This window comes from Platalea leucorodia (assembly GCF_965183815.1).
Source record: "Platalea leucorodia genome assembly, chromosome: 4".
NCBI lineage: Eukaryota > Metazoa > Chordata > Aves > Pelecaniformes > Threskiornithidae > Platalea > Platalea leucorodia.
The window spans coordinates 67,525,583-67,544,603 of record NC_138826.1 but is presented as its reverse complement, the minus strand read 5'-3'; the positions used below and the strand labels follow the sequence as shown (position 1 = coordinate 67,544,603).

The 19,021-nt window shown below is 38.3% G+C and overlaps 1 protein-coding gene across 9 annotated transcripts in view; it reads right to left on the bottom strand.

Annotated features, from left to right (window-relative positions):
* The window catches only part of POLR3B (RNA polymerase III subunit B), an 82,481-nt gene that overhangs the window by 28,047 nt on the left and 35,413 nt on the right, over positions 1-19,021 (bottom strand). For all 9 annotated transcript variants that reach the window (XR_014228014.1, XR_014228015.1, XR_014228016.1 and 6 more), the window contains 7 exons: positions 18,855-19,008; positions 16,717-16,791; positions 15,820-15,918; positions 11,668-11,795; positions 4,484-4,693; positions 2,420-2,578; positions 856-973 (listed from right to left, as the gene is read on the bottom strand). Coding sequence is in view for 5 of the 9 variants with exons in the window: in XM_082310145.1 (XP_082166271.1) it covers positions 856-973; positions 2,420-2,578; positions 4,484-4,693; positions 11,668-11,795; positions 15,820-15,918; positions 16,717-16,791; positions 18,855-19,008 (943 nt within the window). In the remaining 4 variants the exon portion in view is untranslated. The remainder of the gene's footprint in view (positions 1-855; positions 974-2,419; positions 2,579-4,483; positions 4,694-11,667; positions 11,796-15,819; positions 15,919-16,716; positions 16,792-18,854; positions 19,009-19,021) is intronic.

The window sequence follows — 19,021 nt, the reverse complement described above, 5'->3', positions numbered from 1 at the left end:
ACCTAGAGCTTTCTATTGGTTATGAAACACACAGAAGTGCAACAAAGCTAATTCTGCCTTTCTGACCTGGGCACCAATTGCTTGCCTTTCTCTCTGCTAATTTACCAAACTGTCAAGGCTATTCCTGACAAACCAGTGAAACCCCCTTCATTATTTATTTATTTTTGTATACATTTAAAGCAAAGTTTTCATCTCACACCTCAGAAGCCCCCTCCTGTTCTTTAAGGACAGGATGGGAAAAACTCTTATTGACTGTCCTTTCCCATTAACTGGTGCCTTGGTAAGGGATGTCTGATTGGAGGGGCCAGAATGAGCTGAGTGTCAACCTCTGAGCTAGGAAGGCCTCCATCTCCTGGCCTCCTGCCTGGCAAAGTGAAGGCTGAGCAGCAGTCAGCATCGGCCATTTTCTGTGGGAGCCAGTATGGAGATGTGCCCCCTCACTAAGCACACACGTGTTCTCTGCCCTCCCACTCATCCTGCTTTTCTCCTGTTTCTCCGTCACTTCATCCATGAGTGACTCCTCTCCCCTCTACCACTGTCTTAGCTCTCTCCTCGTTTCTCCTGCGAACCTACTCAGTGATTCCTCTCTACACATACATCTTCAGGAGGGTTCCTCCCTCTCTTTGCAATTCCAGCCTTTCAGGTGTCAGAATCTAACTTATCAGTGATGAAGTGGCTAGGCACTTCTGAAAATAACTAAGGCTCTGAAAAATCCTGTGAGAAATCATGACCTAGAGAACTAGGTCTGATTTGCAGAGGGAAGTTTATTCCTTTGACTTTTCTAGACTTGAATATTTTCTCAGATACCTTTCCTCCATGTACCTTCCCCAAATATAAAGTTACAATGCAACATACGTTACTGGCACATCTTTGTACTGTGGCTGCTGAGGCACACTACTTCCTTCCAGAGGCGTCTGGGTCACAGTTGGCATAGATTTGTTCACAAGGACTTGCTTATTTTCTACTTTTTCACCTTCAAAGAACAAGAAAAAAAGCACCATGAAAACATATCTGGCTACCTATGTTCGAAATATATTTTAAGTTTCAAAAAAAGGTAAGCTGGAAGACAAACTGGGAGGAACACGTCCAGGAAGTAGGCCATGTTATTTTATTAAATATTGCATGGTAAGGGAATCATTAAACTAGCTTTTTTTTTCGTAAACCCAAACAGAATAGCTTGCATGCTGGGTGCACTATGAGAATAGCTATTCAGCATACCCTGGGTCTAAAGAATATAAAAAAGCATCTGAAGTCACCTGCCGTAAGTAAGGGGAAAATTAACAAGCAACACTGTAACTGACAAATTTTAGAAATTCACACTTTAATTCAGGACATCACATCATTTCCACAATGAGCTGTGCAAGACTACTTTCAGCCTCTCCTTGCAATTACTTTTTCCTATTTCTTCTGGCCTCATGCATCTGCTATTTTCCCCTCTATTCCCTTTTTCTGCCCTTCACATAGAAAACCAGATTAGTAGCATACCCAATGATACTAATGCAATCAAGTACCTGCCTCCCACCTCCTCCACAAAATTACACTCAACTTCAGCCTATGTCTCTTTTCTGTCCAAATGAACTATTTCAAAGAGGTTTTTACCTACACAGCGAGAACAGCCTCAGTCTGGAGTCCGTCCCAGTCCTATCTATCCTAATACTTCAGAAGATTCTTGCCTTTTTTTTTTAAGTAACTTTGAAAGCTCTGTTGTGATGTGCTAAAGAGCAAAAGTGACCCAGTTGTGCTGCTATAATGGAATTAAGTTTAGTGCCTTTTACAGCACCTTTCTTATTAGATCTCAGCAGCTCTATTAAGCCATTTCCTAATTGAAGGATGACAGTATGGGAGGATTCTTTCTCAAATTTATTTTGATTGGAAAGTTATACGCCTATCCTCATAACTAAATGTAGTTGTATTTATTTTCTTATCTCTGTCCAAAAGTATTTCTAAAGTGTTAAAAACACAAGGTTTTACTTCCTCAAACAATTGCATTAACTGACAGCATGCTAGGAGGTTTTGACGTACAAAATCAAAATAATAAAGAATCTATCCTTAAAAAACAACAACGACAGAACATATGAGAGACAAACAGCAAAAAACTACAGTATTAAAATTTGCCAGTTTGGAGATATAAGAAGAATAGAAATTCTAATGCTTCAATAGATTCATACTGTTAAAGACTCACTCTTCTACTTAAACATAAAGGTCCATTTCCTCATGCACAAAAAATCCCCCAGTGACTGGTACCACGCTGCTTTCAGAAACTAACATTTTTTAAATTTTCCATTACAATACTGCCACCTTAAAGAAAAAAAATTAATTACACTAAGTATAAAACAAGGTGCACAAGAAATATTAACAGAACATTAATTTCTACCTCAGATTATGAACATATCATGACTGAACATGTAGTTTGACATACCTGGAGAGCAGATACCATCAGCATCTAAAATTTCATGGCGCCAGATTGGTTTACGGGTAGCTGCATCCAACATTGGACCCATAACTTTATCAAATGTCTGGTTTGTGTAACGCTTCAGGGTACACTTGGCATTCTTATATACAAGACACCTTCCAAAACCTAAAATGCAACACAAACTCATCTGCCTAGGAGTTCAAAGATTCTTTACAACTCATTATCAGAATAAAACAAGAATGCTGAAACACCTGCTGAGCTACAGAATATAAAATATTTTTTTATTAGTTAGATTATTCATTGTCTTGAATATGCCTAACATTGTACATGGATACCTAGTAGCTCACAATTTAAAAATCAGATCATGCATGCTACTTTTTTTAGACATTTTAGACATTTAGACATTGGACTACGGTCCAGTTCTGAAGTTGTGCTAATCCCTTTCTATACTTCTGCACACACATGCACGCATCATTTCTCTTACCTTTGGTGGTCCACAGGGAGACATAACATAGAAGAAGAGACTGTAACAGGACGAGAACAGCACCTCTTCCTTTCGGAAGTTGTAAGAAACCTGAACTTTTACTCGTGTTCGTGGTTGACACAAGCTAGGCTACCAGGAAAGTACTGATAGAGTGTTTCACCCATTACTCGCTTTTTCCCCAGCTGAAAGAATTCTGAATTATATATATTGTTATAGAATAGGTTTGTTTAGGTTTTTAGATGAGAAAAGTAGCATCTCTGGAATCTCTCTCCAAGTACAGCAGCTAGCCACAATACTAAATACTTTCATCACATTTAGAATTACAGACAGCCAAGAGCAAGGCTTTCTAATAATCCTACGTTATTTTAGTTCATTTGAAAGATGGTTGCGGCCACATACAGTAGATCTATATCTTTAGATTATGTCAAGTAACTCCTGACAAGCACCACAGCTCTCCCTGTAAATGTTACCAGTCTACCAGAAAAGAAAACATTCAGTTTTAAATCATGCCTGTTGTTGTTTTAGAAAAGGAGGCATAAATTAAATGCGGCAGACATTAATGCCAAAGATACATGTCTAGGAATACTATTATTGCTGCCTAGCAACTAGGAGGCAGGGAGTGTGTGGGGGAATAAAGTCATGGAAGAATCTGATTTTGGCCACCCGAAACTAAAACCAATTTGATCACACTGCACTATGTCTTCTCTCAAGGGAATTTATTTAGAAAAGAGAGAGAAGAGAGACTAAGTTTTCAGGCAACTCTCCTCCAACCCCCAGCAGCATTAACATAAAGCGATGAAGAATTGTGGAGAGAGCGAGACAGGTCAGACCAGCACACACATAGGTTTCACTTTGTTACCTTCTATTTGGTGCTTATGTACTTTTACTTAAAATACACTGCACTGCATAGATTTTTATTTTATTTTTTTTTTTAAGGAAGCGGGTCATTAGTTTATCTCTGAATAAACACTAAATTATTTTGCTTTAGACAATACTATTATTTTCTCTCAGAACGTAGGCAATACTGCTGTTGCTCCCTCAGAGCATCAAGTTCACAATGACACAAACTGTCACGCGTTCCATTCCTTTCCCAAATACATTCAGAAGTCTAATTTCGTCTATTGCTTCTGTTACTGGTGAAAATAATGAGACCCCTCCGTTAGTCATGAACAAAGGTTCAGGTAACCATCTAAAAAGCAAGCCCAACAGAACAGATTATCTAATACCTTACATTTTTTATAAACTAAATATTTTCAAAAAGGGACCATTTACACTTCTTTGTTTGAGGTCAAAAGTTAGCCATTTTTTGTTATAATATTCATACTCAGAAGTTTATTCACACGTTGGCAACTTCACTGCACTATTGCAAGCATGGAATCACAATCACCATTCATGCAGAAAACAAACAAAATGATTCTATGATAAAAGCATTCAAAGCAGTTTGGGAATTCGATTTCTTAATTGGAGATGTACTGTTCATAACTGCAATAAGAGTTATTATAGGATAACACTACGAGACAACAAGTTTACTACAAAATGTATTAGAACACAGACTAGAGAAGTGGGAAAGAATTGATGGTTCTTACCTCTGTCCAAAGAGGCCTTGTTTAAGACAAGAGCATCTTCGATATCGTAACCGCTGTAGCTCATCACAGCAACCGTGGCATTCTGCCCAGCAGGCAGTTTCTCAAAATCTATCAGTTCAATTGTTTTTGTTTTTACCATTGGCTTTTGCGGATAGGCTAGAAGATACATAAGAGTATCTATCCTGTTTCTTTGATTGTATCCAATAGTACCTGTACGTAAAAGAAAAACAAAAGTGTGTGAATATTAGTGAGTTTCCTAGAAATGTTTTGACTAAAAAATTACCAAAATGCAAATTAACTAAAACCACAAACTGAAGAATTTAATCTAATAATAGAAATTCTTCAAGAAAATAAGGGGAAAAAAAAACATAAGAGACCGAACCAAAACAACTTTGCTTTATTATATATTTAAATAAAGATGTAAGTGGCGTCTTAATTTAAGCTTCCAGAAAGAATTATTTATTTTTTCTTAAACAGGGAAAACCTAAGCATCAAGACAAAAAGAACAACAAAAGAAATCAAAGTCAGGTCCTATATGACTGAATGCAAATAAGATTTCTTTTTTAATCATGACACTGAAAAAAAACCTGCAAGTATGAAGTTTGCTTTTATTGTTCTAATAGCCATAGGGTTTTTTTTGAGAGCTGAACTTGTGTTCCACAGATCTGATCCAAAATTTCATGAAAATCAATAGAAAGACTCCCATTGAGTTCAAGAGGAACCGTGGATCAAGCTCTGTGTCTTCCACATCATATTTCCTTCCTTTTCTGGACAATAATTAGTTCAACAGCAGCCTGTGTTACAATGTCACAAAGCATGAACAAAGCATATAGTTAGCAGCAGCCAAGACTGATTTACTTTCTGAAATTAGAAGCATCATTGCTAGAAAGACTACAGTAGAAGTTCACTCACAATATATTTGTCTTTTTACATGAAATTAATTTTAAATTTATGGTTCAGAATTCAATCCTTTGTATAGACCTCCCAGCTTGAGACTGAAATTTTTGGCCCTGTCCCATCAGACTGCCAAAGTGTCTTCTGAAATCTGAGGAAAAAATAATTAACACCCAGCAGGGAAACATAAACCGTTGTGTAGCAGAACAAAAGTTAAGGCAATCGTATGTTTATTAGAGTTTGCTGTACCAGGACCATGCTATGTCTCTAAGCAATTAAGAAATTATAGTCTGAAAAGTAAAAGTTTTAAAGTTTTAAGTGCTAAATATTCTGCGGTACTTGTGCTTAGAAGGTAAGTCTTTCAAAACCTTTCTATTTTCTCCTGCAATTTCAGAGGCTGGCTGCTTTCAAGGAAAGGTCAAAGCAACCAGTATATAATGAAGACTTCACATAGCCACAATATAGTACAGCTGAACACAAATCTGCTCTTGGGGGAGGCCAGCTTCACGTTTTATATGCATCTACTTGCAATTTCCAAATGCCTGCATTTAAATAAAATGTCTAGAAAATAAAAAATCTAGAACCAGGCAGCATCACGGGCATTTCCAAAGACCTATCGTGTCCTTGGCACTAAGCTCTCTCTCCTAAACCACCACAGGTCTACCCTTCCCAAGGATGAGAATGGGGAGATAGCTCAGCAGATACTGTCTGCAAATAAACTGTTCTAACCGGCTCTTGCACACCTGGACTTTCCTTGGTTCTAGAAAGTGGATTTGAAGCCACAGGCACAGCATTTTCAAACAGCGAGGAGGATTTGGTAGAGTTGACAGGCTTTACTTGTCTCTTGCTTTTGGGCAGTTGCTTTTCTGTCTCTTTCTTGGAGAAGGAAATTAATCATCAGTAAGAAGCAAGCTGGTAGGACCTGGATTCATCAGCACTGAAGACCTTCCCAGTCACCTCCCGCAAGACGCACCATCTGAAGGTCCTATTACTTCTGATGTTCTCTTAGCCTAAGTATTAGACGTTGTTTTCATTGTACTTTGATTTAACAAATTATTTTCCCACTATACAGCTAGGAAAATCTACTTCCAAATTAAAAACTTAAGACGTTTAGACCATTTTTCCCCTCTGCAGCTAAAATGAATAATTTGTGTGCTTTCAGCATAGGTTGTCTGCTGTAGAGCTCATCTTAAAAGTTTCATGGATGGGTATGTTTTCCTGTTGTTGAGAGAAATCTTCTCCTGAGTAAGCCATGCCAACTTCCACTTTTGAAATGCTTGCCATTTTTTTCTCCTCTGAGATGCTTATACGCTGTACCTGCTATGGTGCACTGCTTAGGGATGCTAAGATGGGATGAAGTCTGGAGCACCTGATCATAGCTAAACTTGTGCTTTATACTCCAGTAACGATCTGTGGAAGTCCCCTATATATCAAGGACTGCAGATGACACTTTTATATATTTCAGGTAATGCAAATTATTTCTCTCTCAGATGCTTCATGTATTTCAAAGCTGGCATTTTTAAGCCTAATGGAACTGTTACTCTTTATATCAGAGCAGGAGCCATGAACGACTGACATTACTGAGATTTTGAGCCTCAGTAATAAACTGTACTCAGGCAATTCTTCAGGAGTTGAATGCTGTATCATATCAAATGGAAAACATATACATATATATCAATGATGGATATCCTAGCAGGAAAGAAACTGGTTAGAGAATGATTCAAGAGCGTGAGTGAAATAAATTAGCCAAAAAGCATGCTGTACATCAGCAATATTTGTCCTAATTGCTACGATTTAATGGTTGTACAAATAATGCCTTCTCTAGACCAGTCTAATAAACGACAGCCTTAAACCACAATCTGCTTATTTAAAATTAAGAAGCAGCGCTCTTCTTCTGAGGACTGGTGTGTCGGGACGAGACCTCTGTGTGGGCACTGAAATGAAGGAAGTCACTAGCGTTATTTCTGTTTTCTCTCTGAAAGAACAGAGACCTTGTTTGCTTCAGCCAAACAGCCAAGCAAAAGTAAAGTATAATTAAAGTTCACCATAACAAACCCTGCTCACAATGACCCATATTTATAATTATCCCAACAGCAAGAACTGATTTTTTTCATTAGCCCTGTTTAAAGCAAAACACACAAGGTTGACCTGGATGCAACAAAGATTGTTTTCTTGCTTTTCTCAGCGCTTGGTATATTGTGAACGCACATATGCATTCTTTCCTTTTTTCCATTTCCTGACAAGGTGGGTTTTTTTCTTTTAAAGTATCATTTGATCATTCTTCAGTGTGAAGTAATCACTATAAAAATGCTATCTATTGATATTTAGCATAAATGGGCCATTTTTGTTCTGATGCAGAAAGTTTTGAGAACTCACCAGAACAAACAGCCAGCTAAAATAAGCGTTTATCCAATTCTCTAGTGTATTACTTACAGCAACATTAAACTGTACAATCAAAATTAACTAGGATACAGAAATCAATCTACTTAAGACATGAGCCAAAAGGGCTATTATTGCACATGCCAAGAAAAGAGTTGCCGTACTTCTGTAGTTCCCTTGATTTCACCATGGATTTTCTACTATTCTGTCCTTTTACGTGAGCACAAACCAACAGAGAAAGGAGTACAGTTTTTAAACGCTGCACTGAATCTTGTGGAGGGGGCTTCAACTCAGCTCAGAGAGATTTTCACAGTACATGTATTAAGTGATCTGGATGTTCAGCATTTGAAATATCCTTTTCACCGTAGGAAGATTAAGAAGTCAGTTAAAAAGATGATGGGTAAATTGGGGGAAGTAGTCTGGCTCATTTCTGTCTCAGCACTTCTGGGCCTGCTACCAGGGAGAGAAAAGCTGGCAAAAAGAGACCATGTTGCAGAGCACACAGGCTGCTCCTCAAGGAGCAGAGGCAGAACTGAGCCCTGGCCACAAATCACCCAGGTCCAGCTTGTGATGACCAGCAACAGTTGGTTTTGCTCTGACATTTGTTTCGATCCTCTGCCAATAGGCTAGCCGTACGAAATTTGGGAGCACTTCAGCTCTCAGCCCACCAACAAGCCTTTCACAACTGTCAAAAACCAACAACCCCCAGCACTTGGTTCCTTGAAGCACATTTGTCTTCTCAGCACAATCTTAACACATTCAGCTGGTTATGGAACAAGGCAAAGCAGTATATAAAGGGCTTTGCTATTTCCCAGAAGCAAAGCAGAATGTTCATGATACAGTAAGAGGGTTTTTTTGTAATATCAAAGAAGTTGCTTCAACATAAACCTCTGCAACAAAGCTCTGACCCACCTACCACCCTCCCCTCAAATACTTTATGCTCTTTCACAGGTTAAAGTAATAATTAACACCCAAACCCTCCTTTCCTTGCTCAAGACTTGTGTTATGACATTTGGGTTGAAACTGCAGTGCACAGTTGGGCTGTGAGAGCGTACAGCTTGCTTTGTGTACCCACACTGCCGCTTTCACAGATGCGCATGTGCGTGTGCAATATGGTGGATTACTGGCAGGAAAATGTGTACGTTTTCATTTCTTACATTAGGCTTTTATACAACGCTTTGCAGTCACAGAGGCACAGTGGGTAAAACTGACTGATTTTCTATGTTTCAATGGAATCGAGAAGCTCCATTTACAATTATTTCTCTAATTATAGGAACCTTTGATCCTCTTAAACATTATTTTAGCAACACATGGAATGCAAACAGTATGGACTCTTGTATTTTAATCTTAAATACTTCTCAGATTTTAAGCTACAACTGTTAACTTTGCACTGAAACGTCAACGTTCAAGTGAGGTCCTCACAGCTGCTGTTGTATTTGCCACCTAATCATAACTTCCCCTCAGTCTTACAGTTCAACCTGCAACATATGGTAAAATATCTATGCCAAAACAGAGGGATTTCATTTCAATTTCATTTCACTGAAATCCAGTTTGCTCACTAAGCACAGCCCTAGTCCTGCAACAAGATGACTCATTCTGCCCATGAAAGGGAGGTATTTTTCAGGACATTTAATGTTATCCTGCTCAAACATTAATATTTTAATACCTAACACTTGTCAGGGATATCGGATTACAGATCCCATTGCAAGCTCTGATGTCCACCCTCCATTTACTAGTGCTTTCACACCTTTCCCTAGCTTGATGTTACTTAAAAAAGAGCAAAGACTGACCAAAGCTGCTGGCACAGCCCTGTGACGTGGTCAGAGGGGGTCAGTGTTGAGTAGCACAAGGCTCTCCTTTCCCTCTCTGCGTCCCGGGGCTCCCTCCATGCCCCCAGGTTTTGACAGCGGAGAGAGTGACACAGTGGACTTGGACATGAGACTTTCCACATGGCAATGTTGGACCAGAAGCTGCTCTGCAATTTCAGGATGGGGAAAGACAGCAAGGAGGGTGGATGGTTACTCAAAGGTGGGGGTTTGAAGCACTTCATCACATCTCTTCATAAATACAAACAGAAAAAAGTATGTGTAATGTTTCAGGAATATCCTCTAGGTTTCATTTGATCAGTAAGTGTAGAGAAAAATCTTTTCTGCCCCTACATATTGTCACTTACGGTGGCTTTTTTGTAAGCAGTTATTACAAAAAGCTTCAGGTGTTTGCAGATACTTCAGGCAGAGCAAAATATAGCTCAGGTCATGTGCCAACTTTTAAAATGTACTTTTATCTAGCTGCTTATTCTTTGAGTCAGGTGTTTTGTCATAACAAACCGAAACAAAGGCTTTTTTTATTGCTCAAGATATTCAATGGCTTTTGTGTTCCTAGCGTCAGCAGGAACGTCAGAGGATTGTATCCAAGGAGCTAAATGTGCAAGACCTAGGGTCAAAGCAGCTGAATACACCAACCTCAGAAAACACAGACAATGAATTGCAAATGACACTCAAAACAAAACGGGAAAAAAACCTTCACACAGAAAACTACAAAAGAACTCCACAGATACTGAATTGGCTTTCTGTACACACTGATCCTGCTTAACTGTGTGTGGTAACTAACCAAACCTTCTGAGACTAATAGTCATAAAATAGAGACTCGGGGGTGGGGAAAAGATAATGGGATGGGGGAGAACTGTAAGGAAAAAGATTGCATTGCTCCTTTATTTTTTCCTTTTTTTTTTTTTTTTTTTTTTTTTAAATTTAAAGGGAGGACATGCATCTGTTGCTATTTTCTGGTATTTTGATGTGCTGAATGTGACAGTTCAGCACAAGGCAGTTACTTTGCTATTAATTCTGCTGGAGAAGTCTCACAAAAGGTGCAGTGTTTCAGTTTCGAACACACAGCACAAAACAAATGGTTTAGTAAACCTAACAGAAGTGGTGGTTTTTTCATTACACGGAGTTGTTCTACTGTAGCTCTCAACTTGCGAGCAAGCCATCAAGACAAGACATAAAACTGGCATGTACAGCACAAGTCTGAATACAGCTGTCTGAATTGATGTACTACTGGTCAGGTTCTTCTTGGGACTCACTCTGGCTTGATCACAGGCCGTATGACTCAGATGCTTTAATGCTAGTTTAGCTGTGTATTAAAGGAAGGATTAGAACTTACCTAGTGTCAATTACCCACAACAGCAAATTTACAAAATGGTTGTTTTTTAATGACCAGCTATTACATTTGTAAAAATAATTATTAAGTGATCAGGAAATTAATTTTGTGTCAGTCATTTTGCTGAGAGGCCGTTACTTGCCCTCTTCATCCAAAACAGAAAAAGCCCAAAATCTAAACTACAGCTGCAGGAAGTGTTCAAGTAACTAAGCGCTCTCTTTCGCATTTTGATTCCTCTTATTTTCTATTTTCGATTTAACTATTTATTTATTTATTTTTAGGGCACCTACTCAACTATTCAGGGAAATTCTCCTCTCTCCGTGCTCTGCCTCTCTTTGTGAGAACACTTTTCAACTCTTTTTGCCTGGAAACCCACAGCACATCGCAGCATAAAGAGAAAAAACCCTCACTCTGCCAATCCTGCAGCTATGCTGAAATAAAGTCATGACGATTATTGAAAAAAAACAACAAAAAAGCAACAGCACCCCAGTTTCTCCGATTTTACTTTTAAGTATTAAGATCTGCAGGTATGGCCTCCATTAAATAAAACTGATCGGTATTTTTTTCCTTTTAATTTTTCCAACTTTCAGAAGTACATTCTTTCTTCCTCAAAGCTAAAGAAGTGTGCTTTTCCTCTTCCTAGCAAAGTTTTTATGTGAACTAGGAAAGAAAGAATTTCTCTCTTTTGTTGCTTTTGCTACATAACTTCAAAAACTACGTAACACTCCAAAAAGGAATAAAAAAAGTCTTACCCATTGCTTGTTTCCCCATGGCACACTGGTAAGTATTTCTTGGGGACTGGTTGTGGTGAGGATATGGAATCAGCCCAGCACAGACGCCAAGAAGCGTGAAAGGCTCAATCTCCAAATGCGTTGTATCTCTTAAAAGAAAGAGTACAATTATAGCAGCCTTGTGAACAAACATCTTAACTAGAATTTATTTAATTTAGTAGAATCTCATAATACTTCAATTCAGTTCTGTTCATGAAAATGTAAGTCAGTAGGACCTCAAAATATGGATTCACTATGGGATTCTTTTTTTTTTTTTAAACCCTTTCTTTTGGCTTTAAGTGTTTCCACATGAAAAGAAATGAAGGAGAAAGAAATGAGGGTTTATGAATTTCCGTCATGGAGAAAAAGCCTCCAGATAACGACAACCTGAGGGAACACAGTAAAACAATAAAACATCAGGTTATACAGTAAGACCCAAAATGCCTTCAGGAATGTCTTCTCATGTAATGAGAGTCCTCTGCATCAAATTACTGATCTCAGAGATCTAGAAATCCACTGGGGAGGTGGAGGAAGGAAGAGCTAGACAAATTCAGGTATTGAAAAAAATAAAAGTGTAGTTTTAGTTTTCCAAGGTCAGTTATATAATACCAGTTAGAGGGAAAGCATCTGTGTCCAAACCAGATCCAGTGCCATGGGTGACATGGCATAATAAAACACTATTTGAAAAGCTCTGCAAATATTTTGGAAGTGATTATGTTGTTAAAAGGCAGTACTGATGAGAAGTAAAAGGAGTAAAGACTGAGAGATAACAAAATTTGTTCTACCTGGTATGAGCTTCAGAGGAGAAAGTCCATGCTCAATAAAGGCAACTAAATCATAGTGTGCATTGAGATGCAAGCGGAGTGACTAATAACTAAGGATGGAGTGTACAATAAAGCTTGGCTGGAGCAGACCTGCTTTTTAAATCAAGGTACATAATTAGGAAATGGGGAATTTTGGAATAAAGATAATTATAGCTGAACCTATCCAAAGCATATCTTTCATAATGTTCTGGAGTTATTACACAGAGCTTGGGTTTAGGCATACATTGCTTCTCTCACACACCTAAACCCACTGCATTCGGAAAATCCCATCTGTAATGTTTGACTTCTCTTGGAAGTCTTTTGGAAGACTTTTTTTAGGCAGTTAAACAAATTAATTTGATTACTAAACTTTAAGACCTTGCAAAGGAAATGACTGGAAAAATCTTTATTATGACAACACTCAAAAGATGGCAAAGCATCACAAGCTCAAAAAGGCTGAAAAATTACCCACAAGTACATACAGACTGAAGACAAGGACCAGTAGGAACTTCAGTAAACAATGTATGTATTACTGGAAAAAATGAAATCCGAAAACTGAAAAAAAATCTGGAAACCCTGAGGAGCAAGCCTAGTGAAATTATCTATCAGTCCCAGAAATCTTTATAAATCACGAATATGCTTTAGCAATCTAAAAAAATTACCTGCTGGCCAGAGGATAGACACTATTTTTCTCCACTTGTTAAAAAGCCGCTATGTTAATTGAAGCCTGTCTTAAGAAAATATGAATGGTAGAATCCCAACTGCAGTCAAGTAATTGCAAAACAGTCTCAAGAGCCAGTAGTGAACTCAAAGCACACACTGCTCCCCCATTCTGTAGAACTTCACAGAACTGTGACACTTCTCAAACAATAAAACAAGAGGCTTAAGACTTACTGATAGTGAAGTTAGTGAATTTCTTCAGAAGGTACTAGCGCATGGAACGACATGTACATTTTCAGATAGGGATTTCAAACACAAGTGTTTTTCCATTGAGGTCAATTCTATTTCAACCAAAGAAGATGCAACATATGCGGATCCTAGTATCTTATGAGGTGTTCCACAGTGCTAATTAGAGACCTTCAAACTTTACAGAGCAGTTCAATTTCTGCAAGTCAAAATGCCACTGCCAGAAATGGGCCCAAGAAAGGAAGGCAACCTCGTGAGTTTGAAAATCAGAGTTACAAATGGGTAAGGAAGAAATTGAACGCATTAAATAGAGTCAAATCCTCCAAAGAAAAAACCCCTAATTGGATTGGAAAGGTAAAGAGAGGATACTGTAGCTAAAAGAAGCCTACATTACAAAAGCAGGAATGTTAATGGGATACTTCACAATAGTGAATTGTATCAGTTGTTATTACCAGAACAAGTTGTACCAACATGGCGCACCATTTAAAATGCAAGATGATCAGCTGGGGGAAGGGGGTACACAAATCAGCTATTCAGGATGTAGGGAATATCATTACTAAACACAAGGAGCAATGTGCTCATACGGTGCAAGCTCAGATACTTATGGATACAAGCATTGAAGCTAAACTCAAAACAAGTTGACGGACAACACAAGAAGCTCCCAAACTTTTTGACAGTTATTGTGGAGTCATTTCCTCACACTAGTCCATTGGAAGTTCAGCATCTCCTCCTCTTTTTGACTAAACAGTGATTTCATGTGATACGCTCCCATTATTCTTCCTAGCTGAATCAGGTGTCCTGTAACTTAAACTTTTCAGCTCTGGTTCTTTGTGGAAGTTATTTAATTTTGGCACAAATGACAGCAATTGTGTGTGCTGTTCTTTGCTCACGTATACAGAAGCCAGCCAACAGCATGCAAGAGTAATTTCTTAAAGTGATCAAGTCTTCAAAAGCCTGGGCAGGAGCAATACAATTTAATTAGCAGAGTTAATGCATTTCATCTGGGAAAGATTAAAGATAACTGAAGGTCTCATCCAGCTCCGCTGAAATCAATGATGTATTTCTGTTGGCTTCCATGAGTACTTGACCAGGACAGAACACTTAGAAAATGCATTTTCTGCATAAATATAGTGATGAAACATTTCATGGAGATAACTTTTAACACCTTATATGCAGCCTTCAGTTGACAGGACATTATCAGAGAAACATTCAAAAAGTAAAAAGATAGGACGACTTAAAAAATTTAAAAGAATCCTCCCTTTAATGTGGGCTCTTTAGTCACAGTCACAAGACACAGGAAAAAAAAAAAAAAACACAAAGCAGCAGGTCCTTCACCTTCGGCTGGGGCTGCACGGCTAGAAGGCGCGTCCCCTGGGTGGTGGATAGGGGATCCCTCTCTGGAGGGCGCACCGGATAAAATTGAAGAAGGTGCCGCGAACCAATGCAGCCTAAGGGAAGGCCACCCTGAGAGAAAAACCACTGGCCCTCCAAGTCATGGGGGTTGGGCAGGAGGCCAACTACCTCCTCCCGGAAAAAAAAAAAAAAAGTTGCAGAAACGACGAGCATCAACTCGGAGACGGAGAAAATCAGTAATGAAGTGAGGAGGAGGAGATGGAACTGGATCGGTCATGTCTTGAGGAAAAAAACAACAGACGACTGCGCTGTGGCCCTTGGGACTCCAGAGCACGCAGCCGCAGACCGATCGAAGTGGAAGAACGATGTTCGCGCCTTGTGTGCCTCCTGGCACTGAGAGAATTCAGATTCAGAGCAGGTCCTTCATATATGTGGAAAACACAACAAATCTGGAAATCTTTCTAAATGAAAATCACACACCAGGAACAGGTTTAACATATGGGGTAAAGAATACGCAGAATGATACAGACATTTTTATCAGGGCCTATTACACATCCAAAAGTCAAAGGGAAGGTCTCATTCCAATACTTCAGACATTTAGCGTAAGCTGGTTGTCTGGGATCCCTCTACAGCCGTAAGAGAGAGGGATTTTTCCCAATGACAATCATGACATGCTAAGACCATCATCTAACAAGTGGAACCATTTGCCTTCTGGATTCATATTGTATAAAATTACTTACGATGAGCAGCCCAATGATTACAACAAAAAAAAGCCACATCCAGAGAAACAAAGGATACACCTTTAAGTATTTCATATTTTTGAGAGTTAGAAGCACGAACAGATCTCCCAAAACTCAAAAGCTAAACCATTTTTTGTAACTATACCATGGCTAATTTAGGATGTGTGTAAACAGATTTCTTTCTTTAGCTTTCATCTGAAGTTGTTTCAACCATTGGCAAGGGAGCAGCGTGTATGTGTGAAAAGAGTAACATTATTAACATGCTTGCATTTCAGACAGTCACCCTATGAAAGTTTTTCCTACACCAGTGTTTAGTCTGAATGCATACTTACTTATTAATTGTATGTTCATACAGTGCAATGTTACAGTCATTTTCTTCATTCACATCCAAATATTCAACAAGGCCTTCATGCAAGAAGTCTTCAAAATTCCTACAGTTAAATTAAAAAATACAGTAGAAGTACTATCTTTTCTTATATTTCTGCAGAAATAAAACTACATAATACATATATTGAAGGAATGTAACATGTAGAAGTTAAACTAGAGAAATACTTTTACATGAGAAGTTCTGTGCACTTTACGTATTTAAAGAAAACTGGATTTTTAAAAAATTTATTTAATTAAATCTTAATTAATCCCCTTCCCCATGCACTGCTTCACACAGCCTGACTGACCAATGTTACTTGTTTGAACAACTAAATAAAATCCTCCTGTATGTACTCATCATCACTATAAATGTAGGCAAATATAAGGGTAATCTAGTAAGTTTTTGTAATGGTTTTGCAAAATTTAGTTACAGCTAAATTTAAACACTTTTGTGTAAGTGTGTTTTTTTAAACACCCAAACTAAGAATTTGCAAGGGGTTTCAAAACTAATTCTGAATGTGCCTAGTTTAGGGTGGTCAAGTTGATATTCTTTTGAAGTGTTTGATTTTTTAATCAGGAGAAGGACAATACTGCCTCAGGCCTTCTGCTCACAGAAAGATGAGGCTAAGAGATGTATTTATTCTGTATAATTACTGAATTTCATAGCAGTAACAAAATAAGAAGACCAGACTTAATTTGACTTTAAACAGAAAACCTCCAATACACCGATTATTAATTTATATAGGAGAGTAGACTTCTCCTTTACATAGCTAACCCCAAGATTGTGAAATACTGACTGACTGAAATATTTTCACACAGTATTTACTTAGTCAAGACGAATATGGTCTACTTGAATTGTGTACCTGTACCCCTGAGCCAGTTCTTCCATATGCTTGTTTGTAACCGCAGGTTTTTGCTTCTTGACAATTATGTAGGGTCTACAATTTAAAAAAAAAAAAAAAAAAAAAAGAAAAAAAAGAAAAAAAAAAGGGGGGGATTATCATAGCAAATACCTAGGCAGGTAACTTAATTTATACTTACAGTAAGAACCCTGCCTATGCACAACCTATTTTATAAACCACTTTTAAAATTTATCCACCTTTACCTGGTATAGCCACATAAATACAATCAGTAATTATTCAGACCTTGGTTTGATACACAGATATCCTGAACTGACATATTGGCTATGAAGTACCCAAAAAGTGTACAAGAAAAATTAAGATTTCAATTTTGAGGAGGAAGCCTTATTCCACTCCCCCCCCCAATCTTTAAACTAACATTTATAAGTTTTACCTACACATTTTGTTGATGGCGTTAAAAGATTTAAGATTTCCCAATCTACAAAACTAAGAACAGCACTAAGTTCTATGGATATTGCAGGGACTTCATACAACACCGAGTGAACAGATTGTGCTCAAGTGTCCACATGCAGGAATGTATTTTGCTGTTATTTAGATGATGTAAAAGTACAGGCATTTACTACGGGTGACCTCAGATGAATCCATAAATTTCAACAGCACATGCATCTCTGAAGGCTTTCTTACTGCAAGGAAACACTGACACAAAGGATGGCATGCAAGAATGAAACATCAAGGGCTGTTGCTATTTGGACAAGTTGCTCTTATACAGAGCAGCAAATAGCTACAAGATACTTGTGGAGTCCACTCTTAAGTCTAAATAACTGTTTGAAGACTGATGAGCACTTTCAAATGGTTAATAGGGGTATCTGAACAATTGCAGGGTTGGGGGTGCCACAAAGCAAACTTGGTAAACTCCTGGAAATCCACATTATTTCACTTGTCTTTACAAATCGGAAGTTTTGCTGCATCTCCAAACCTGCAGAACGGCCGATGTTAGCCCTGCCTGGAAAAGTGATTTCTCTGCCACTGAATTCGCCCCTACTCTGGATCTCTGGACCCGGTACGATTAACTGATGGTTTGCACATGTACTGTTTTGGAGCCTCTAGCATGCCTCAAACTACATTCAACATGCTCTGAGACTCAATTAATGAATAAGGTGGAATAACAACTGTTAATTGTGGCTGCTGCTTCTTTAAAGTACGTGTAAAACATGCACACAGCTAGTCAATGCTAAAATATGCATATATTTATTAACCCATTCTGCCTCGCCCAGTCTCTGCTTTGTTCATCTTTTATGCCTTGCTCTTTAGGCTAATTACTTGGGCCTGGAGGTGTTTTACTTGTAAATAACCTAGCACAGTACTGCCATAATCTGACTGGAACCTCTAGCCTCTACTATAAATCAACCTGATTTTCTGTCTCAAAATATTGTTATGTTCCACTCTCTCATCTTAGCCACCCAGTTCCTTTTTCTTTCCTCTGTGACCTGACTGTTATTCAGGCACTCTTTCTGTCTCATAAAGACCATAAGCATCTCAAGGCGGAGACCTTCCTTATAGGTTTATTGAACTCCTTACCTATTTAAGGGTAAGCAATGAAATAAACCAAAATTGTGAGACACACTTCTTGGTATTATAGCAAACAGGTATACATGCCTGAGGAAGTTTTACACCAGAAATAAAGGCCCTTGAAGACAAAGAGTAGCTTCTCATTCTAAAATGTGATATCATACTTATGGGATATCAGGAGACTAGCTGCTTGTTTCTCACTTCACAGGAAGTAAAAAAACCCCTTCAAGGACATTGGACATCACGAGAGTTGCCAACCAGTTGATTTTAATCCCCCCTTCCTATTTTTTTCTTTTTTGTAAAGAAGATAGAAGAAACATTTTGTTTTGACTTTTTGTTCACAGATAAAACTGATTTATTTGGGCTTTTTTTTAAGTTGCTTGACTATATAGTATGTTTCTCAGATCTGCCTGTTTTGAATGAGGGCTATTTAAGGAGAAAAGAGATGCTCAAGTCCTACTGAATTTGCTTAAATCTGTACTCGTGAAAGTCTTAGCCCCACTGTATTTACAGTGCATAAAACAGTGTTTATAGTAAGTTCACTAGTGAGATAATTCTGATGAGATGTTTACCTGCACAATCTCCCTCCATCGGAGGAAATGTAGACACATCTGTCAGAAAGATTTGTAGAGATGGAAACGAATTCATTGATATAACCCGCTCGACGCATTATCCGAAACGTGTTGACTAATTTCTGATGATCACGTATGACACCGAGGATGTTACCTATTCAGAAAGA